General features: G+C 37.3%; 1 protein-coding gene across 3 annotated transcripts in view; it reads left to right on the forward strand.

Annotated features, from left to right (window-relative positions):
- The first annotated feature begins 2,901 nt into the window (after nt 1-2,901).
- Smarca1 (SWI/SNF related, matrix associated, actin dependent regulator of chromatin, subfamily a, member 1) overlaps nt 2,902-23,311 on the forward strand; it is a 95,156-nt gene continuing 74,746 nt past the window's right edge. For 2 of the 3 annotated variants that reach the window (XM_023718827.1, XM_023718826.1), the window contains exons 1-9: nt 2,902-3,209; nt 8,235-8,321; nt 10,677-10,843; nt 11,152-11,252; nt 11,400-11,500; nt 13,980-14,159; nt 19,466-19,621; nt 21,004-21,135; nt 22,287-22,355. In XM_023718827.1, the coding sequence (XP_023574595.1) occupies nt 3,039-3,209; nt 8,235-8,321; nt 10,677-10,843; nt 11,152-11,252; nt 11,400-11,500; nt 13,980-14,159; nt 19,466-19,621; nt 21,004-21,135; nt 22,287-22,355 (1,164 nt within the window). In that variant the 5' untranslated portion in view covers nt 2,902-3,038. The remainder of the gene's footprint in view (nt 3,210-8,234; nt 8,322-10,676; nt 10,844-11,151; nt 11,253-11,399; nt 11,501-13,979; nt 14,160-19,465; nt 19,622-21,003; nt 21,136-22,286; nt 22,356-23,311) is intronic. The other variant, XM_012515427.2, reaches the window with a different exon arrangement.

The raw sequence follows: 23,311 nt of genomic DNA on the forward strand, positions 1-23,311 counted from the left end.
TGTAAACATCAATGGGATAACGATGTGGTTTTAAGTCACATTAGTTTCAGTGATAAGTTTTACATAGAGGGGAAAAGATAGAAAGCCAAGGCCTTGACCTTATCCTTATGCCCTTTATAAAACTAATATCACTATGAACATGTTTTCTGCTAGATACTAAACAAGGTTGGATATGTGGAAAAGTTAAATGAAAAAACTGCTACAATGTTACAGTCTGCCAAAATGGCAAATGCTACTGAAGACAGATTAGCTTTGAGGTTCTCAAATATAGTCTCAAAATTCTGCATAAAAATCTGTCTTGTGGACAGCCAGATAGCTCAGTGGAATAAAGCACCTGCTTAGGCAGGCTCAGAGACTGGGTTCGATCCCTGGTGTGCCGTGCCGTGTCACCCCACCTCTGGGGCGCACTGAGAAGGTGATTGAGACTGGGCATGGTGGCACACGCCTGTAATCCCAGGCGGATCACTATGAGTAAAATCTGTGTAGTGAGACTCTGTAGACCCTGTACTAAATATATAAAAAAGGAAAAAAAAAGTCTGTTTTGTTCCCCAACTCCAATAGGGTAGAGCAACTGAAGACCATTTCATATGAAAAGACATAAGGTAAGGTAAAGTAGTAGCAGAGAGAGCACAAGGTGTTGAGTGGGCTTAGAAACGAGGTGACTTGAACACACCCTACGGATCATGAGTTTTAGGCAGTTTTGTAAGTAAGGATAGTACATGCTCTGTAAATAGCAGCTGCTGCCATAAGCTGAAGGGCCATATTTATATGAATTCTTTGACAAAGTCTGTTGACTAAACACCAACTTATCCTGTCGTATTCACATATCTGGTAGCACTTTTGGCCATGTCATTGTGACAAGCAGGGATCATGTTATATGTACATGGAAAACTGCCAACATACTTCTGTCCCCAAATCAGTTTTTAATATTTTTTGGAACGTCAACACATGTTCCTGCAGAAATGGTGTAATAAAGGGATGTGGGTTTCCCAGATTTTCTTACAACAGCACATTTATTTCACGATGCAACTGAAATACTGCACCCTGGCAAAGAGATGTACAGTGGAACAAACTGTTCTTGCAAGCAGGAACACATCAATGCACACAAATAATTCTTAAGCTTTCCTTCTTTGAAGCCCCCAGGCAATAAAAGGAGAATTCTGTCCTCCTTTAGTGCAGTTTGATGGAAAAGAAATTCTCTACCGCCACTTCCTGAAGGGTCTTTCTCCTCAGGTGGATCCATGTATTGCAGCATATTACTATTTCAATGTTTCTTGAACTTTTCCCACCAAAGAACCCTTGATGATCAAGGAGACTGTGCAGGTGGGGAATGGGTAGCTTGCCTAAGTTCTAAGTTTCTTTTTGAAGACTCTTCACATTGTGCATCCTATTCCTTAATATACCTGCATCTTACTAAAAAACTCATATTCAAATGATTAGCTAAGTGAATTCCATCCCATTTATTTTACTGAAGTTGATGCTCTAGGAATAAAAACCACTTTTATATGGACACACCCTATTCTCATTAGGGAGTAAATGGCAAGAGGAATCTAAAGAAGAACACAATGAAGAAAAATCAGAACAAAGCTAGTGCTCCCAGCCTGTCCTTCCTTCTTTCACCAACACACCCCTTCACTCTCCAGTGTCATCTCTGCCTGAATTTTCTCTGTTCAGATCCAGTCTCTGGAAGAGATCGGACATTCCTTCACACTAAGGTGTAAACAACCAATGTTGGCTAATGTAGCCACAAGGGATTTTGAATATTAAGGATTCACAGTTTTAAAACAAAAAGAGAATTTAGGGTATTATACCCAGGGAAAAAAATAGATTTCAGGTCTACTATGTGCCATCTTGTTTGCCTAACAAGCCATATCTTATTCCAGAATGTAATTTAGGAAAGCACACTGAAGGAAATTAATCATGACTTCTTTTTAGTTTTTGCTTCATTTTGGAAGCTATGTGTTTTGAGGTTGTTTGCTATATAGTTTTCTCTGTTTTGCTATGTCTTGCCTATGTTGAGTGAATTTTAGAGGTTAGGTTGTAGATCTTATTATTGATCACATTAAATGATGAGAACAGTATATAATAATTACAGTTGCATGCTGTTGCACCCATTACAAAATGCTTTCCCATCCATGTTCATGCATTATTATTGGTGGCAAATTACAACCAACGTTGAAGAGGATGCAAAAAAAGATTTTTAAAAAACCTCATAGGTGTTCATTTCAGTCATTAACATTAGGTCCCTATCATGAATTGCTGAGGAGTTTGTGGAGACCTTCATCTTGATCGCCTGGGCTGACCATCTGAGAGGCTCCAGAGTTGATAACAGAACAGATGCATACCAAACCCAAATTCATTTCTACCTTGTAAGCGAATATTTGCAATCAAGAGTTTCAAGGAGTGCTTTTATCACAGAATTTAAGAAGGCGGGAATACCATCACCAATCTGATTTCCTTAGGGCCCTGCTTAAAGCCAGTTCTCAGAAAGGTTCTGGGCTTTGCAAATCTTAAAGAACAATCTTCCAAGGTATAATTATGAACCAAGGAAAAGTATTTTGTGCAAGAAGGGGTGAATGCCCCAAGGTACAAAGAGCAGATTTAAGGGAAAGGAGTCCTTTTCTACACATCTGCAAGGGGAAGCTCAGGCTCACTTTTGGGGCGTGCGGGAAAGGTTCCCAGGGGGACTCGAGCTGCAGGTTCCCGCCTCCACTCCTGTCCACGCCCCACACTCAGGCAACAGTTGGTCGTGCGGGGCCAGGCCAGGCTCTGGGTGGGGAAGGGGAGTCTCGCGATCATTGGGGGTGGGGTGGGGAAAAGGGGGAGGGTGAGGGAGGGAGGCCATGACGTAGGGTGGGTGGACGGAAGTGGGGCAGGGTTGAGGGTTATTTAAAGGGGGGGGGCAAGCAAAGGGCTTGGAAGCGGAGTGATTCCCCATCCCTGCTCCGTCCAGCTCTCTCCAGTGCAGCCGCTGCCACCGCGAGAGAGCCCTCCCCAGTCCCTCTCTTGGTCCCCCTCGTCGTTCCTGCTCCAACGCCATGGAGCGGGACACCGCTGCAGTGGCAGCCACCGTGGCAGCCTCCGATGCGACCGCCACAATCGTGCTCATAGAGGACGAGCAGCCAGGGCCGTCCACCTCTAGGGAGGAGGGAGCGGCCGACGCGGCCACCGAAGCCACAGTGACCACGGAGAAGGGCGAGAAGAAGGAGGTAAATAGAAAGGGGGTGTGTGCCGTGTGTGGTGGAAAAATCCCGTGCCTGGCCCCTCTGAGGGGCCCAAACCCCAACCTTTCAGTGCCGACAGGTACCCGCGGAGCTGTGCTGGGCTGGGGGCGACGGGCGCGTGGGGGGCGGCGCAGCGGTCTGGCTTTCGCTCCCCTCCCCCTTTCCTTCTCCCGCTTTGAGGGCGGGGGCGGGGTTGGGGCGCGGGCGGGCGCGGCTCGGGGTGGAGGGGTACACGTTATCCCCGGGCTGTGGAGCCCCTTGACAGCCCCGGGCCCCCTCTACCTTCCCGGAACTGGGGTAATGGGGTGGGGGATGGGGCCAAGCAGGAAAAAGCCTCCGCCTCTCCCTCTCCTGTAGCTTGCTGCTCCTTCTCCTTGCTTCCCGTCGGCCTCTGCTTGGGAAATCTGGGCCCTTCAGTCCCGCACTCTAGCTAAAGGGGTTTGGCTAGGGCTTCTAGTTGTAATGTGAACGTCAAGGTGCTGAGGGATGCAGGATGGTACTCAAGACATTTATTTCTTTTATTGGTAATGCCGGTCTTTTGGGTTGCAGAAAAAGAAATCTCCCTTGTTCGTTTGATCCCCGCCTACTGAGGCGGAGGTGTCACCTCGAAAACGGAGCTCTTCGCGTCGTACCACACGGTCCCAATCCCACACCAAGTAACCCTGCACACTGGCTTAGGAAAATTTCCAACGCCTGCACCCTCACCTCCTGTCTCGTCGGTCCCCGACGGTATAATATTTCACTCCAGGGCCGCGCAAAGGGTCCCCCAATCTGGCCTCAAGCCTTCCAGGCTTCCAAGTCTCTCTCCCTCTCTCCTAGTGGGCGCTGCTGGCTCCAGGACACACACATATATATATATATATAAATAAAAGTTAAGATCAGTTACCAAGTTACCTTAGTCGACTTCACACCTATTAAAGCCAAATCTAGAAAATATGGATGATCTCCGTAAGATGTGTGGACCAAGGCACACAAAAAAATCACTATGAAACATTTTGAAAAATTAAAAATAAATAATAAGTGAGGCATAAAGAGTTTTAATATATAGTAAAATTGCAAACATGGATTAGTTTGAGGTGGCTCCAACCCCATCTATAAGTTGACATGTCTTAATTTGAAAAATGGTAGATAATGAAGATTATGCTTCAGTGATCTCAAGTGGATTAGTTTGAATCATTCTATGATCCTGTAAGACAAAATGCAAAGCTTTGGAGGGAAATTAACACCTTTTGCCTTGAATTAGAGTCATTTAAAATTGACGAATTGCTTAAGTGACATATTTTACCACTACAAGGTTGACTAAAGGGAAAGACATTGCAGTGCTAAGGGAAAACCAAGGAAAATGAAACTGGAAAAACAAGAAAGCCGGGGAAAACAACATTTCAAGATCTATTTGATACCTGGGTAGTTAAGGCTATCCATGACTGAAACTGGACAAAATATCAAACATCTATATAAACCAAACGTTGGGAAATTTAGAAATTTGCCTAGGTGTTTTTTACTCCCTAGACTAGGCAACTGTTAAGTACTAAACTCTCATATGGAAGTAAATGTCAAATTTCGAGATCATATAAATGTTTTGAACTGTGAGAAGACTGGGGCTCGATAAAAATCTGTACAGTATGGCCGGCCAGATAGCTCAGCAGATTAAAGCACCTGCTTAGGCAGGCACAGGGACTAGGGTTTGATTCCTTGCCTGCCGTGCTGTCCAGCCCCAGGGGCGCGCTGAGAAGGCTTTTGAGACTGCGTGTGGTGGTGCTGGCCTGTAATCCCAGCATTTGGGAGGCTGAAAACAGGGGAATCACTATGAGTCTGTTCTGTGTAGTGAGACCCTGTAGAGGCTGTACTGAATACATACAAACAAACAAAAATCTGTACAAGAATCACTGAGTTGATAACTAGTTCTAAAGTCGTACCCTCACCAGAAATTGTCTTGATGGTACTTCATTTGTCCATTCAGGATAAGGGAATGATGTAGTATGTGGAAGAAACTTCTTGGATATCAGAAGTTTACTGTTTTAGTTACTATATCTTTTTCCTTTTAATTTGTACTTAACGTTTTAAATATATCCTGTTGCACCTTGAGTCTTAAGGGGGAATACCAGAAGTGCAGGTTAACCTTTCCCTCATGACTATAAATTCTTATATACTGACAGTGACACAAAGGCAGTTGAAATCCAGCAGATTATTTCTGTCCACTAACCACTTTTCAGACTCTTTGTGTCCTGTGTTGATGTTTAATAATTTTTTAAATTTGTTTGCTCAACCACCAAGCTCTTAGTTATCACCTTTAAAATACCTCATCTACTTTTATGAGAATTTGTTAGTTTATAGTATAAAGCATAGATATATCAAAACTACAAAATCATCTGAAACAATTCTAAAATACAAAAGTCCCATTGATGTTGAACCCCCAGGGTAAGAGATGCTAGTGCAGTAGAACACATTTTAGCCCTGGACTTCTACCATCTTTTCTTGCTGCCCATAGTGTGCCTTGTTCTAGTGCTCTTTGCCTTGCATTTGCTGGGTTTTCTTTGGGGTGTGGGAAGCTAGATTATCAAAGTAGCTAGGGTTGTACATTAATAAGAAAGCAGATAGGCTTCTGAATGAGAGTACTTTTGTGTTGAAGACAGTTGATGAATATTAGTGAATTGATCTGTTAGAGTGAGCTATTACTAGATATTTTTCCTTACTCCTTGTTACTTGAACTTAATTTTGATGACAGGTAATCTAATGCTGTAGAAAATGGGAGACAGTATTTTGGTAGTGAAAGCGTTAAGGAAAAGGTCATGGTCTTTAAGACAAGGCCTTTTGGTGACCTTGTGCAGCATTCTCCTTGCATCTACTCTGCCAGATAATATCCACAAGAATGCCAGTAGAATACCTTACTCCTTTTTATCTTATCCTGGATCAGAAACTTAATTTTGACAATTTATGCATACAGACATATGCAAAGGAGAAAGTTTAGAAGGTAGGTGTTTTAAAATTTATTGTGGAAAATTGTGCCAATTAAGTACTTTTCCATACTACTTAGTAGCACTGCTCAAGATTAGGGATTTTAATTAGCATCTAATTAAAATTTTATGGAATTCTACTGTAAGGTGAGCAAAAGAAATAATGAATAAAATAACATGTTTTTCTAAGAATAAACCTTGAATTTTCTGTAAGTGAAGCTTACTTATCACTCTGTAGGATATATACCTGTGTATATGACACAATGTAATTGTTGCTGTTTTGTAACTTGAAAAGCAGACTTCATATAGCCTTTCAAAGAATGATAAAAGTACAGATTTTAGTATCAAGTTTTTATTGTTTCTTTGGAGATAAAAATATGATGTGTAATTCATGTGACAGTTTTAAAGTGTGGGTTTGGGGGGCTCTTTGGCAGTTTTCTAGTCCCATTCAGGATTACATTCAAAACATCTTACATAGATAATCTATACATACGACATTCTATAACTCAAGATGGTTGTTAGCTGAACATTGCTGTGAATAAATAGGACTCTGACCAGGGCCAAATTCTATAACCTTAGTTTGGGTTTCCTTAAAATAAAAATCTCAGAAAAATTCATTATCTCTTGGAGCTATTTTTTCTCATATTTAGGGTTATACTCTGCTGTTGATTTTTTTTTTTTTTTGGTGGAACTGGGGATTGAACTCAGGCCCTTGCACTTGCCAGGCAAAGCTTATTCTACTGAGCCATCTTCCCAGTCAATGCTGTTGATTTTTGATGTAGGTTTTCAGAAGCAGATTGGCAAAAGCCATGATAAAATTGACACAGCTTCTTCAATTTTTGTTAAAAATTGTGTTTTGATTTCTGGAAAGCCTGTGTTAAAACTGAAATGCTCTTGGCATTGCTCTTACTGGAGAGATTTTTTTTATTATTCTACTTACTGATTTTTAATTTTTATTTATTTATTTTTTGTGGCCAGCTCAGCCCACCCTGGGGGTGGGGCTAATGTGGCCTGTGGTGCCAGGGAATGAACTGTGGTCACTGTGCTTTTGCCTAAGCTTGCCTAAACAGGTACTTTAGACCACTGAGCTATCAAGCCAGATTTATTTATTTATTTATTTATTTTTGGCAGAACTGGGGTTTGAACTCAGGTCCTTGCGCTTGACAGGGAAGCGCTTATTCTACTGAGCCATCTCCCCGGCCCTTATTGATTTTTTAGAGATGAAGCTTATTCTATATATGTATGTGTATTTACAAATATGAGCTTGTGTTTACAAAGGATAGGATGCATAAGATAATATTCCACCACCCAGATTATTTTACTTCTGTTAATTACTGATTGATGGTATTGTTCACTAAATGATATCTTTTAAAATATCAATGATGAATAGTTAAGAGCTCTGATAAAATTACTTTTATGAAAGATTTCTGTAATATAAATAGTTTAAAATAGCTTTCATTTAGTTAGATAAAATTATCATAAACCAATAATTTGAAGCTGTGCTAAACTATTTTAAATATATATGACCACATTGCATTGCATCAAAACTTAAATGTTCTAATTACAGCATAAAAATAATCCAAAAAGGTGTCTTTTCAGGATGATAAATCAATCTTTTCTTCTGAAAGTCTGGCTTCTTTCCATTGCATACAGTGTTTCTGAGAATAAATACTGAGTTTTCTGTACTTCTTTGGTTTGTAGTTGATAATCTTAGCCTATTTTAGATTTTTAAATCTTGTATTTTAATGTTACATAATTTCCTATTCCTTCAATTAAAAATACGGGCAAAAGGCTCTATAATTTACCCTTGGTTTTTTTTTTTCCCTTGGTTTTTGTTCTCTGGCTTTTCAGATTTTTTGTTTGGACCTCAGGTGCACAGAACTGTATTGATCATAAGCCTTGCTACATAATATGCTCTCATCATTGGTCCAGGCATGGCTCACACTGATTTATTTAAGTTATTTAATTACTTTCCACTTTCTTCAAGTGAGAATGTTAACCAATTAAAAGACATTGCTTTTCAATTTGATGATACATATTTCCTTTGAAATTCTAGAAAAACATTTCTCCGTTTCAACTCAAACTTGGTACTAAAGCTTCTAAGTCTGAAAAGGAAATGGACCCAGAATATGAAGAGAAAATGGTAAATATATACTCTTGGGTAGGACAGCAATTGCTGGAGTTAATTTTTATAAAAAGAGCTGTGAAAGATAACAGTATATGTATATTTGTAATGTATAATCATAGGTTTTAGATCAAAAAGTAATATATTAATCTATCACAATAAATTCTGTTGAATAGGTTAATTTCATTTGTAGAGGAGGAAGTAAAGGATGAAAAAACATACCTGGAAGAGTTATGACTAGAACCACACCTTGCTTTTGTTCAGTGTCCTTCACTCTATTATAAGGTGTTTTATGATAGAAGTATTTTATCCACTGAGTGTTAAAAATATCAGTTGGCAACACCAGGGTGGCTTTGTGACCTGAGAGTCAAATAACAATGACAGATTGATATTTCTTTCTTTGTCTTCCTTTGGCTGTATGAACACTACACGTTAATGAAACATACAATATTGATAATATACTTTTTTTTGAGGGAAGAGCATTTGTCCAATGCCTGAAACTATCACATCTTTAAGCAGTATAATCATAGTTATGCCTATATATTACATTGCTAGTGTCTCCTTACTCTTCTCTTGTTGCTAGGACAAAATATGCAACACCCAAAATGAAGGAAGGAAGGGATTATTTAGCTCACAGTTAGTGGAGGTTTCAGTCCATATTCAGCTGGCTCCAAGGCAGAGTGGCACGTGGCAGAGGGCAGCACTTCATGGCGGCAGAAAACAGCAAAACGGCAAGAGCAAAGGGAGAAGTAGTGGTAACCATGGCTACAGAGAGCAAGTCTGTCTCTCTTATGTTGCATTTAGGCTATACACCGCTGGCTGGATGTAGTACTCACCCGTAATCGCAGCAGCACTCACACCCATGGTCCCAGCACTGGATCATGAGTTAATCACAAAGTCTAGAAGCCCACCCAATAACTGCGTGAGGCTTTGCGGGGGACAGCTAGACACAAATCATAACAGCTAGTCATTGAATTGTTTAATTTTTGTCACTAAGAAGTTACCAGAGAGTTATTTTTCCCTTAAGGAGTTGTTTTTTCAATAATGTTATAAAAATAAATAGAGATGAAGCATGTTTTTGGATTATTGATAGATTTTTATAAGACTTTGTGCCTTAATGTTTAAGTCCACATTTAATGAGACAATTAGTGTTTTAATAACTCTAAAAACACATTCCTGTGAGGATAACATAAAGTGGAAAGTTTTTGGCCTTCTTCCAGCCAGTGGTCTGAATATGTTTGCCTAACTCTTATATTAGTGTTAATGAACTTTTCGGTAAGTTTCTGCTGTTATTAATTATGTATCTTTCATTAACTCAAGTATTTTTACCCTGTGGTCAGAAAGTAACTTTAAATAAAAAATTATCTTCATTCTTTCCTTTTTGGTAATGATGTATATATGTTTGATTTTTTAAAATGTTTTTTTTTGTGAATCAATGTTTATTGTATTTATGTGGTGCAAATTATATCACCTTTTGTAATATATTGAGAATTAGAATGTACATAAACTTTTAATATTTAATGTATAACTGCTTCATATATATATGTGCATATGCATGTACGTGTGTGTGTGTGTATGTGTGTGTGTGTGTGTGTGTGTGTATGTGTGTGTGTGTGTGTGTGTGTGTGTGTGTGTAGGGAATATATTTCTCACAAAGTCCTGTTCCCTTTGGGGAGAAACTTTGTAAATTGGTAGCAGAAAATCTAATTTTTGAGATCTTTCTAATAAAAAAGAACAATTTTTTATGCTGTTGTACCTTGGCAATGATAAAATTTCAAGAGACTATACTGTATTGTTAGATTTCAGTTATTTGTAGATGTACTCTTAAGTTTATTTTATGGTGTATGTGTAGCATAGTTAATAATTTGTATTTCTGTGTTTGAGATGTATACTTGATGCTTAATTTGCTTACTGCTTAGGGAAAAGAAAATCATGTTTTGGAAAGTTGATTGGTTTCCCAATTTTGACTCTTTGAAGGCTACTTCTTTTTGGGGGATAGGATGCTGGAGACTGAACTCAGGGCCTCAGCATGTGTGCTACTGCTAAACTACACACTCAGTTCCAAGGAGTGTACTTTTTGGAGCATACTTAGTTTCTCAGATCATTTGCCTTCAAATAAGCAAACTGTTTTGAGTTCAAACCCTGCTTCTTAGCTGTGGAACCTTTGGCAAGTTCCTTACGATCTTTGTGCCTCATTTTTATTATCTGTAAAACAGGGTTGTCACTAGTAACTTTCTCATAGGTTTCATTGAGTTAATTAGGTTAGCATATATAATGTGTTCAGAACACTGTACAATGTAAGTACACTATATGTTTTTGTTCAATAATTTAAATGAATAAACTATTGTTACTTTGTTTTGTTTTCTAAATTAGAAAGCAGATCGAGCAAAGAGATTTGAATTTTTACTGAAGCAGACAGAACTTTTTGCACATTTCATTCAACCTTCAGCACAGAAATCTCCAACATTTCCTCTGAATATGAAATTTGGACGCCCTAGAGTAAAGAAAGATGAAAAGCAGAGCTTAATTTCTGCTGGAGAGTATGTTGGCATTCTTCTTTCTACTTTCCTCTCTTTCTTTTCAGCTGCCTTCCTTCTATTCCTCCTTTCTCTTCTTTCTGTTATTTAGTTTAACTGTATATAAACATAAAGTTATTGTCAACATGAATGTGTTTTAAAGGTAACAATATTTTCCTTTGCAGTAAAAATTTACACTGGTACTACCAAATCACAAGAGCAATGCTAGATAAAGCGTCCTTTCTCCATTACATACACCAGCAATGTATAGTGAGTTTATTGACAGCTTAGTATTTGAGATTAATATGAAGTTGTTTCTTTTTTCAATTCAGCTATCGCCACCGGCGCACAGAACAAGAAGAAGATGAAGAGCTACTCTCAGAGAGTCGGAAAACTTCAAGTGTGTGTGTTAGATTTGAGGTGTCACCTTCCTGTAAGTGATTGGTCACATTGGTGATTTACTTTTTTTTAATTTTCCCATAATTTTATTGATAAACAAATACTTTTCCTGTGTTTATTGAAGAATTTTTCTTGAGTGCATTAATGACAGAATGAGACATTCTTGAATTTTTTTCTTCAGATGTGAAAGGAGGAGCCCTCAGAGATTATCAGATTCGAGGACTGAACTGGTTGATCTCCTTGTATGAAAACGGAGTCAATGGTATTTTGGCTGATGAAATGGTAAGGAGCTGGTAGCTCAAATACACTGCAGTAGTTGGTACCCTTTAATACATGTTTGGAAAACCTGTACTCACCTATTCCCAACTTTAATGCCTGAAAACTTTATTTAGTTATGAGAATGAAAAAGAACTTTGTAAAGTGTATGATTTAGTAGACTCTAGAACATATATTTGCACAGGCATAAAATTTTTACTGAGTATTTTTTAGATGGTGCAAAACAACTCCTTGTGCATTTGGATTTGGTACCATTTCGGCTTCCAGGAAGCATGAGTGCCCAACTGGGTGCCTTAATTTCCTATTTTCTTGGGTGCCTCTTTATTTGTATTTTACTATTAATTTACATTCAGTGTTCTCATTGTAGGCTATGTGAAGCTTGTTTCTATTTTTAGGCTACCTGACCTTGTTTTAGGAATGAGGTGGGGTACATAAAACAAATGATGAATGAATATATGAATGAATATAAACATGAATGAAAGAATGTAAATATCTCAATTTGTGATTAATCAAAACATAATTACAGTAGATGGAATCAGGAACAAGTAAAGAGTAATTTGAGTCTTGATAAAGTTCCACATGGTGTTCTTACGAATAAGCTAATGAATCAGGAATACGCAAGTAAAATAACCAAAGAGGAAAAAGTAAGACCACGTAAGATGCTAATTGAGCAGATGAGAAGACATCAATTTGTATTTTAAGCTCAAATTAATGCAATGAGATTTATGGTGGATAGAGAAAGTTATAGATGTGCTTAACCTAACAAATACCTATTTATGAGACCCTGGAGCAATATCTGTAAACACTTTTGTCCAGAAGAGCCACATGGCAGTATACATCTTAAGGTATCTAGTAGTCAGTCACATAGGTACTCCTCCTTTACTGAGCAGCTGGTAGGTGTGTGTCAGAAGGTCCTTTAAATCAAGGGTCATGAGCACCCTGTATTTACATAGTCTGGTTTAGAGACTATAGTCAGCTCAGGGGGAGAGGAGTTTGGTTAATTTTTCAACAAAGGGACCAGGATTATTTGACCCAAGTCTTGCTTGTTCACAATTTGTCTTAAAATGTGAAGCATCTAAAGATCTTTAAAGATCTAGCTGAACAGTTGTGTTTTATTTAGTGAAAAAAAGAAAGACACTTTAAGGGGTCTAGAAAATAAGGAAAAGTTAAAGAAATTTAAGTGAAATTATAATCCTGCAACCTGGAAATTAGAACATTTGAAATTTTAGGGGCTGGAGAGGTGGCTCAGTAGAATAAGTGGTTGCCTGGCAAGCACAGGTTCAATCCCCCGTGCTAAAAAAAAAAAGAAAAGAAATATTATCTTATTAATTTTTAGTCTTCTGGAGGTGTTTATTTTGCATAGTTGAGATAATATTGTATATATTACTTATTTTTCATTTCTTCTCATTCATATACCTTTTCCATGTAATTAAAATATTTTATAAAAAGAATTTTTATTGCATAATCCTAGAGAGAGATACTATAATTCTATTATACTCTTCTTTTACTGCTGCTCATTTGGATTGCTTGATTTATTGTATAAATACTACTACTATGAGAATCTTGTAATTAAGTTTTCTTGTATATCTTACATTATTTCTGTAGAATTCTTGGAAGTGGAATTACTTTGTCACAGAGTATAAACATTTTAAAGTTTTGATTCATAGCAGCCATAAAAATCCATCTCTTTAAGTGACAGATAGACAAATCTTATAAAAATAGCTTAGTTTTACAAAGTTAAATACATACTTTGCTCAGAGAAGACACCAGAAGCTATTTTGCTATTTATTTTCTAATTTATTTTTGTGGTGCTGGGGATTACTATTGCACTATACTTTGAACCTCAAAAGTTATTTTGAAAGGCCAAACCAGAGGCTCAGTTCCTTTCCCGTTGTTTAGGTGACAATTCCACAAGTGTTCAGTATATCATTTTTCAAATGTCCACTGGACTAGGTGGTCTTTCTGGCTGCAAAGCTCTGTTCTTTTATGGCTTCTTAGGTCCCTAAGAATATAAGGTGTCAGCACAGAATCCTAAGCCCTTTGAATACCTAATCTGAAGAATGCTTGGGCTAGAGTAATGTTGGGGATACTAGGAAAGACCTGAATCTAAAAGGCTGGCAAAGAAAGTCCTTCTTTGTGAAACATGCATGCGTGTGTGTGCACACACACAGCCTCAACTTGTAACTACTAGAAAATTATATTAGTATATCACTTTGCTTGCTTCTCTAAAAGAAAAAAATGTGCTAAATAGAAATTTGCTTTGTTACTCAACCTGCTGAGAGTACTTACTTGATTTTTCTTTTTTCTTCACTGTAACTACTGAGTTGAAAATTATTTTTGCTTTAAAAATGTTTTACTTTTCATTGGTGCAAAACACAATTTCTAATATGAGATTGTTGGTAAATATCTTTAAATGTTGTTAATATATTGTTTCCTTGAAGAAAGTACGTTTATGCATTTTTCTTTCTTCGGCATGATAATGCAGGGTCTTGGCAAGACTTTGCAGACAATTGCTTTGCTTGGTTACCTGAAGCATTACCGAAGCATTCCTGGACCTCACATGGTTTTGGTTCCAAAGTCTACTTTACACAACTGGATGAATGAATTTAAACGATGGGTTCCATCTCTTCGTGTTATTTGCTTTGTTGGAGACAAAGATATGAGAGTAAGTAAAAAAGTTTAAAAGGGCAGTACAGCATAACATCATTTCTGGAGTTATTTTTACTGCTCTTATAGACACGTAAGTTGACTCCTGCTACTAATAAATAATATTTAAGTTGTCTTTGCTCTCAGCTAGGCTCTGTTGTAAATGCTTTGTGTATATTAATTACTTTAATTAATCCTATGATATAGATACATTACCTATTAATAGCACACTATTATACTTCATTTCCATTGATTTTTTTTTTGTTGCACGGGGGATTGAACTCAGGACCCTGTGCTTGCCAGGCAAGCACTTATTCTACTGAGCTATCTCCCTGGCCCCTTCCATTGACTTTTTAATTATTTAAGCATTAGTTGTGAGGCATCAATAGATTTTATTAGACAGAGTTAAAGTGCACATTCAGAGAAAATAGTGTGCTTCCTCAAGAGGCAAATATGCTCTCACCTGGGTTTGGGGATATAAATGTTTTTTGGAGGTATCCTTTAAGATGGGTGGCCTAAGGTTGCGTAAAAACTTTCTTTGAAGTGTTTGAATCTGTTCTTCCATCTTTTTTTTTTTTTTGGTGCTACTGGATATTGAACCCAAGGCCTTCACACTGAGCTACATCACCAGTCCCATTTTATTTTTACTTTTTTTGACAAAGGGTCTCACTGCATTGTCACATTACCTAAGATGGATTTGAATTTTATGATCATTCTGCTTCAGCCTCCCAGAATGATGGGATTACATGCATTAACCACTGTGTCTGGTGTGTTGCTTTACCATAAGGCTAGCTTACTGCCCTTTACCTTACGAGCTAGTTAATTTAGGGACTTTTAATATCTTCAAGGGATGTGTGTGTAATGAACCTGGAGCAAGAAACAAGCCTAGGGAATATAGTTGTGGAAAACCTTGGGTAACTTTGGGTCTTGAAGTGATGCTTTTCTTTCAAATGATGATATTCATTGTAGGGAGTTGGTACACATACATAACACATCTTAAATTTTTTTGGTCTGCTTCTGCTTCCCCTTTCCCTTCTTGTTTGCAGTTTTCTTTAATTATTTTCATTTTTTATGCATTTGGTACAGTGTCTCACTGTGCAGCTCAGACTTATAGTGATCCTCCTGATTCCTCCCCAGTGCTGGGAGTATAGGCATGTGCCACCATGCTCAGACTCAGTCACCTGCTCAGCACGCCCCAGGGGTGGGGCTGGCATGGCATGCAGTGCCAGAGATTGAACTCCAGTCCCTGCACTTGCCAAAGCAGGCACTTAGTCTCACCAGCCCTACATTTTTCTTTTTTATGTGTTTAGTACAGGGTCTACAGGGTCTCACTACACAGATCAGACTTGTAGTGATCCTCCTGTTTTCAGCCTCCTCAGCACTGGGATCATAGGCCTGTGCCACCACACCCAGTATCAATCATCCTTTCAGTGCTCCCTGGGGACAGGGCTGGCATGGCACACATCGACCCTGCAATTTTCAGTTGTACTTTTAGGTGACTTTTTGTTTTAGAATATTTTATTGACCTATCAGTGACTCTAAATGTATGTGCTACTTTGAAGCCAGAAGTGTGTACATTTGAATGACTTAACATTTTCTGTTTAAATTTTTGACTTTTGGCTTGGTATTCATACATATGCAAATGGAACCCCTTCTGTATGTACAGAGAGCCTAATATGCTGTGTTTATATATTCTCAGATAATATTAAAAGCTTGGATTTTGGGGGGAGGTGCTTAGTCATTGTCAATATAATGGGTTAAAATTATAATAGGATGATTGAATTAGTGTAAAAATCATAAGTTATTAAAAATACAAAACTGAGTAATCAACTTAGAGAACATATTATTAAACTGTCTTTATTTTGCCTACAAAGAATATGGTCTTCAGATAAAAATTATTCTATTTTATACATTTAGATGGGTTATGAAAAGATTCTCAAAAGCATGGTAATATTATAAATTATGTGGTTCTATTCTCTTCATTTTGCTTGGAGAAAAGTTGTATAAATATATTTAAATTTAACTTTTAAAAAGCTTAAATATTCAAATACTGAGTTTATAAATTTGGAATTACAAGCTTAATTTTTCCTTATACCTAATATTTTTTCATGTTATTTAATATAATATCATTACTGATCAAACAGCATTCCTCAAATACTCATTTTTTAAATGAATTTGGTACAGGGTCTCACTATGCAGCTCAGACTTGTAGTGATTCTTCTGCTTTCAGCCTCCCCAGTGCTGGAATTGCAGGCCTACCCCACCACACCCAGTTTTGGTGGCTGGCTCAGTGTGCCGTGGGGTAGGGGACTGAACCTCTGTCCCTGTGCTTGTCTAAGCAGACACTTAGTCTGCTGAGCTATCTTGCCAGCCCTAAAATACTGATATTTTATGAAATTTTTTGCTTTATGTTTTTTAGCCAGGGTCTCACGTAGCCCAGGTTGGCTTTGAACTCCTGGCAATCCTCTTGGCTTAGCCTTTTGTGTACTGGGATTATAGATATGTACCTGGCTTGAAGATTATTTTTTGAAGATTGTAATCCAAAAAGAATTATCTATGCTTCGGTTTTCAGAACACTTGAGTTAACATTGCACCTTTCAAGTATATTGTATGTGTTCCAAGGGTTCATGAAGTATGTCTAGGACTTTTAAAGAAAGAATATTTGATTTGTGATATTGTAATATTAATTTGTCTCTGCCTGATAGGAGGTTAAGATTCTGTTTAACCAGAATGCCTCTGTCTCATAGAAAGTAAAGATTCTAAAACTTTCTTTTTTTTTTTCTGGTACCAGGGATTGAACTCAGGCCCTTGTGCTTGCCAGGGAAGCACTTATTCCACTGAGTCATCTCCCCGGCCCCACTAAAACTTTCTTAACCTTGAAATCGTGTCTACGAAGTCAGTGTTTTTTAAATCATGTGCTGCTTCTCACTAATGTGTTATGAATTCAGCTTATTGAGTGATAACATTTTTAAACACTGAGAGAGAATGAGATAACAGATGGACAGTTTCATACTACAGTAAGCATAAGTATTATTTTGATAAACATTAAGTTATCTATTTTTACTTAAAAACCAGTAATTGTCAATTGCATAAACAACGTACCATATTTAGTATTTAAAGACTGATGTTTATAAAAAGTCCAGGACTTTTTTTGTATACAGATTTGAACTTTGTTAGCACATGGGGTGGATATATAGGACTTTTCTATTTTTCTGGCTTTCTGTAAACATTGATGAAACCAAACTATTTTATTAATTAAATTTTGATAAGGCTATAAAACATATCTGAGTTGGAAAGTTGCTAGAAATACTGTAGTCTTGATCCTGTCTCATACTGAAATAGACCTGGAATATATCAAAGGATGATCCTAAAATGTGGTTTTATTACCCCTTCCCTTAATAACTACTGCAGAGGTGTCCAAAGATAACAGACATGGAAACAGGTCTGTTGTAGTTTTGATGTCACTACTGATTATATGATACTGAGTAAATCTCAAAAGGCTTGAATCTTTTTTTTTTTTTTTTGGTATTTTTTTAGGGAAGGGTCTACAAGGTGTTCAGGGTCTTACTACTAGATTGGACTCGTAGTGATCCACCTGTTTACAGCCTCCCAAGAGCTGGGAAGGATTACAGGCGCGCGCCACTATGCCCAGTCTCAATTGCCATCTCAGTGCACTCCGAGGGTGGGGCCTGCATGACAGGCCCAGAGTTTGAATCCCCTGGACCTGTGCCTGCTTGTAGGTGCTTTAAGCCTATAAAATGAAAGCTTTTGGATTATGTGACTTTAATATTTTATAAAGATATTTAAATCTATCCAGTAGTTATAAAAATTTCAAAGCAGAGATAACTTAAACTAAAATCTACATTTGTTCTATGAAACTTACACGAGGAAACTTCAGACTGATTATTTAACAAGATCAAATAAGGATAAATATTACAAGGACTGAATGGAATCTTCTACCCTGGTTCTTTTTGTCTCCCAATTTTCTACTACTTTAGATTTTTTAGTTGTGATAATTTTCCAGGGTGAAACTGAGATTGCTACAAAGACTTTTTTCTTATCATTTATTTCAGTTCAGGAAATTTTATGTATACTAGAAACTTGATAAATATTTGTTGAAAGAATCCACAGTATATTTGGTATGTAGCTGTGAATTAGGAGTTGGCAGTGAACGGTTAATTTTATTTGTGCATTTTAACTTCAGATTTATAGTACTAATCAGCCCTTTTTCAAGTATAGCTGCTTTTCCCTATGAACTTTTGTGGTTTTACTTTGGCCCATATGATCTGGAATTCAGTTCTTATATGCTCTCAGTTAACTTGACTACCATGTTGGCCACTGTCTGTGTGATTTAAAAATAGCTTTAAATAGTTTCACAGTTTTAAATAGCCTCTTGTACTAGGTACAGCAAATCCTCTTTATAAAATCACATTTGTAGCTGCATAATAACATGAGAAACTTCAAAAACATAAATAAACTTCTATAGTCTCTAAACAAAATAGATAACTCATCTTTTCTAGGAAGTGAATGAATATATGGGTATTCGTGGAAGGAATTAATATAATTCAGGCATGTAAAACTTTCAGTTTGCAGACTGCTTGCCCTCTTTTTTTGTTGCTGTCTTTTTTGTTCTTGATATAATAGGGTCTTGCTATATAGTTGTGAATATTCTTAAATTTATTATGTAACCTAAGCTGATCTCAAACTCACAACAGTCCTCTTGTGTCAGCCTTTCAAATGCTAAGATCACAGATGTGTGCTACTACACTTGGCCTGCTTGGTCTCTTTATGAAATGTGTCATAATAACATTAAACATGGAGTTTTGTTACTTATATATATTTACTGTATATATGTTATGTGTAACTCAACACAATTCCTCTTCACTTAATATGGCCCAGGTAAGCCAAAAGGTCAGACATGCCTGACTGGAATTACTAACGTATGTTGAATTCTATTCCTTGAAACTATATTATGTTAATAATGCTTAGAGCTTCGTAAAAATATAGTATTCAGAAAGACTTTGTGTTGTTTTGATGTAAAGTCAGAGCCTAGAAATTCAGTAATCTTCTTGTGATACAGACTTTTCTAGTTCATTGATTGTACTGTATTCACCTAAGAACAGCCTTTTTTCCCTCTTTTGTTGGTGAATATATTAGTGTCACATCCAGATAATTGATGACAAAAATATCTTAATTTTCACATGTTTAAAATGGATGAGACTAAGTGCCTCATAGGGGTCTTAATTCCTAGTAGTGTCTTAATATGTTAATGCTCTGACCACTGTGTCAGCGTCTTCTCATAGAAGGAACTTTATTTTTCACTAGGCTGCATTTATTCGTGATGAAATGATGCCAGGAGAGTGGGATGTTTGTGTTACTTCTTATGAGATGGTAATTAAAGAAAAATCTGTGTTCAAAAAGTTTCATTGGCGATATCTAGTCATTGATGAAGCTCACAGAATAAAAAATGAAAAGTCTAAGGTAAGTTCTCAGCATTATCCAAGTTTTCATTTAATTATCATGTCTGTTTATTCACTTTTCTTTATTTAAATAAAAAAATGGAAGATTGTGGTTTTATTCATGAAATGTGGATAAAAATCGCTTTTTAAAGTGGTTTTGATGGTCAGCCAAATAGCTCAGTGATTAAAGCGCCTGCAGGCAGGTACAGAGGCTGGGGGTTCAATCCCCGGGCCTGCTGTGCTGGCTCTTCCCCTGGGGTGTGCTGAGAGGGCAATTGAGACTGGGCGTGGTGGCGCGTGCCTGTAATCTCAGCTCTTGGGAGGCTGAAAACAGGAGGATTGTTATGAGTCTGATCTAGTGGTGAGACCCTGAGCGCCCTGTAGACCCTTCCCTAAAACACAGGAAAAATAAATAAATGAAGAAGGTGGTTTTGAAGTCTCTGTCACTGAATACATGACAAAGTTGAGCATCCATACTAATGTAAGAAAATTAAATGTCCATTTGCTAACCTTCTTACTACAACTTAATTCTGTTATGCTACATTATTTTAATATTATTGAGACTATCTGGTGTATGAGTATCATTTGCTTTGGCTTATGTTTTTATTGAGGATACCTTATATGTATTCATATGGACAGAAAAAAGAATTTCCTGGAACTATCTGACTTGTGTGAATTAGAGTGTGGTGTTAACATTGAAAAAAGTCAATATTTCTTGCCATTCAACTTCATCAACAGTAGGAAAAGCTTCAGTTATTATGAGGAACCTCTCTTTGGATCACTGGGCTACTTTGGGAAAAAACAGGGACAGAAGTGGAACAAAACTACCAGGTGGATCATACTAATTTCAGATTGGAACTAATACCAAATAAGAAGACACATGTTAGAGTTTATTTAACAGTATTATAAAAATGTGCATTTTTGTTAAGATTACTAGTCTTTCATGTCTTTTAATTTTTTTGGTCATAAATTTAGGAAGTTAACTTAAGGAAATTAGAGAAAATAGTCTCAATTTGGGCACTGAAAATTTGTGACCAGACCAAGTTAGGACACGGCTAGGCAAGTCTAGATGAATGTGGTGGTTGAAGACAGGGAGATTTTATTATATAGCCTGGTTTCCATGGGAAAGTTCTGCCTGTTCTCTGAGAGCCAAAATTGGAAGGGATTTTGTAAGGGAAAAGCTTTCAGGTGTAAATGTCATCTGCATTCTTTCAAGCATAGAAATGCCTAGAATAATTTGCTCACTTGTGCTTTACTGTAGCTATGTCATCCTGAATTAGGATGCTTTCTCATAGAAATTAATTGTTAAGTTTTATTGTATTTAAAAAATGTATTGTTAGGATAAAAGTAGAACCAAATATTGAATATTCCAATAAATAAAACAATGTTTATCTATTTTTCTAGCTTTCAGAAATTGTTCGTGAGTTCAAGTCAACTAACCGCTTACTTTTAACTGGAACACCTTTGCAAAATAACCTGCATGAACTCTGGGCACTACTCAACTTTTTGTTGCCTGATGTGTTTAATTCTGCAGATGTAAGTTGAAGCCATACCTTTTTGAGGGCGGTGGTAATACTGGGGACCAAACACAGGGTCATTCTATTTTATACATCTCCAGCACTAAGACATATATATTTTAAATGTTCTTATGTTTGCAGAAATCTGTTTTCAAAGCATAGACTATAGGTTAAAATATATAGTTTTTAAAATTTGTAATTCTTTGTGCATTGGATTTTTTTTTTTTTTGGTCAGGAAAGAATTTGTGACCAAAATTTTGAAAAGAAAATTAGAATTCACTATTTAAAAAAATAGTGTTTCTCTTCTTTGAGATGAGCCAGCCAACCAAACTTTGCTCATAACACATCACTACCACAGTTTATGAGACATGGCGAATTGAGAATGATGCATCCAACATTTTCTTTTTAATAAACTGGGGCAGGGTCTTGTAACATATTTTTGTGTACGAGCGTGGCGGGTAGTGACATTAAAATGTTTGATTATTGTAGGCATTAACATTTGTTGAGTGCTAAAGAACTCAGGAATATAATTTAAAAATTAATATAGTTTGTAAATGTGTGACTTTTGAAATCATTTTTATCATTAGCACAAAGTTATGTTAGAACAGCAAGCTGAATTGAACAATTTAAGAACACATGGGCTTGATTTTATATTCTTAACTTCTATCTTAACTACCATAGTTATGAGGAAGCCTGATGTTTGCTTAAAGAGAATTTGTTGGTAGAATTCCTCTATAATGCGTTTCAGATTTTGGTAACTATTCAGTATTTTGCCTATTTCAAAAGTAAGTAATACTGGTCATTGCAGTGTCATAGTGAAAGTATAGTTTTTAAAATGGTTTATTTCTCTATTGATTGTATAAGAATGCCAAGTTCATTAAAAAAATTATAGGATTGGCCAGATAGTTCAGAGGACTAAAGCACCTGCTTAGGCAGAGTGCAGGGACCCAGGTTCCACCCCCGAAGTGTTGCACTGGCCCTGCCCCCGGGGCATGCTGAGACAATGATTGAGATTGAACATGGTGGCATGCACCTGTAATCCCAGCGCTTCGGAGGCTGAAAACAGGAGGATCACTATAAGTCTGATCTGTGTAGTGAGACCCTATAGACCCTGTAGAAAATACATTAAAAAAACTGTGCTCTTACTGTAGAATTTTCACTTCTCCACAGGACTTTGATTCCTGGTTTGACACAAAAAATTGCTTTGGTGATCAGAAACTTGTGGAAAGACTTCATGCGGTAAGCAATAGCAGAAAGAAATTCAGTAACTTTATATTATATGTAAAATGTATGTAAAGTATACATACTTCTGAGTCAGAAAACAAACTTCCACGGAATCCATCTAAACTTGTGGATCTGGCTGTTGGTCCATCTTCTGCTTTTCCCTCCCAGATTTTCTGAGCACCTCTGTGGTCAGCAGACTCCGCAATCTCGTCAGCCTGACTGGAGGCTAGCTCTTGTGGCTTGGTCTCCGCCATGATAATGTGTTCTTGTCCAGCAGAGGCTGTTCGTTCTCCTGTGACTCACAGGTCCTGGAGTGGTATTATTATTAAGTTCCCCCAGGCCACTTCTAAGCCACTACTTCCACACAGTAATGCACAAAATTCATCCCATTAGGCCTCGTTGTCTTCTAATCCCACATCTCCTCCCATTCTCTTTTTATCATCTGTATATCACCTGGTGACCTTCACATATTCACTGAGCGCCAGTTTCATTCTTTGATAATGACTTCATGTGTCCATATAGGCTTTTGCCTCATGATAATTCTTGTGCAAGTTCTATTACTTTAAAGAGACCACCGTTACTTCTCGCCATATATCAGCTTCATTCTATTAGGGTTTTTTTCTGTATCCAGCAATATGCCTCTTTAGCAATAAGCCCATTTTTCTTCACTTGTACAACTCTTTATGACAGTTCTCCCCAATTTCTGTGCTCCCTGGCCCATCTGCAGTAGTACCTTGGAAACCCTAACCTGCAATAATACAGCATTCAGTCTTCTGAGTCTAAATTCTGTGCTACTACTTATTAGCCAAGGGACCTTTGTGCTAGGCTTGGTGAATACTTTTAAAGATGATTTTACAACTCTATGGGTGGGAACTACTATGATTTTGTGTTCCCTAGCATAAGGTTTGATTTTATGATACAACTGTACTGTCTGTGTGGCTTTTTTTTCAAAGTCTTATTGATAAACAGAT

The sequence above is a fragment of the Octodon degus genome, unplaced genomic scaffold, assembly GCF_000260255.1.
Source record: "Octodon degus isolate 3935 unplaced genomic scaffold, OctDeg1.0 scaffold00063, whole genome shotgun sequence".
Taxonomy (NCBI): domain Eukaryota; kingdom Metazoa; phylum Chordata; class Mammalia; order Rodentia; family Octodontidae; genus Octodon; species Octodon degus.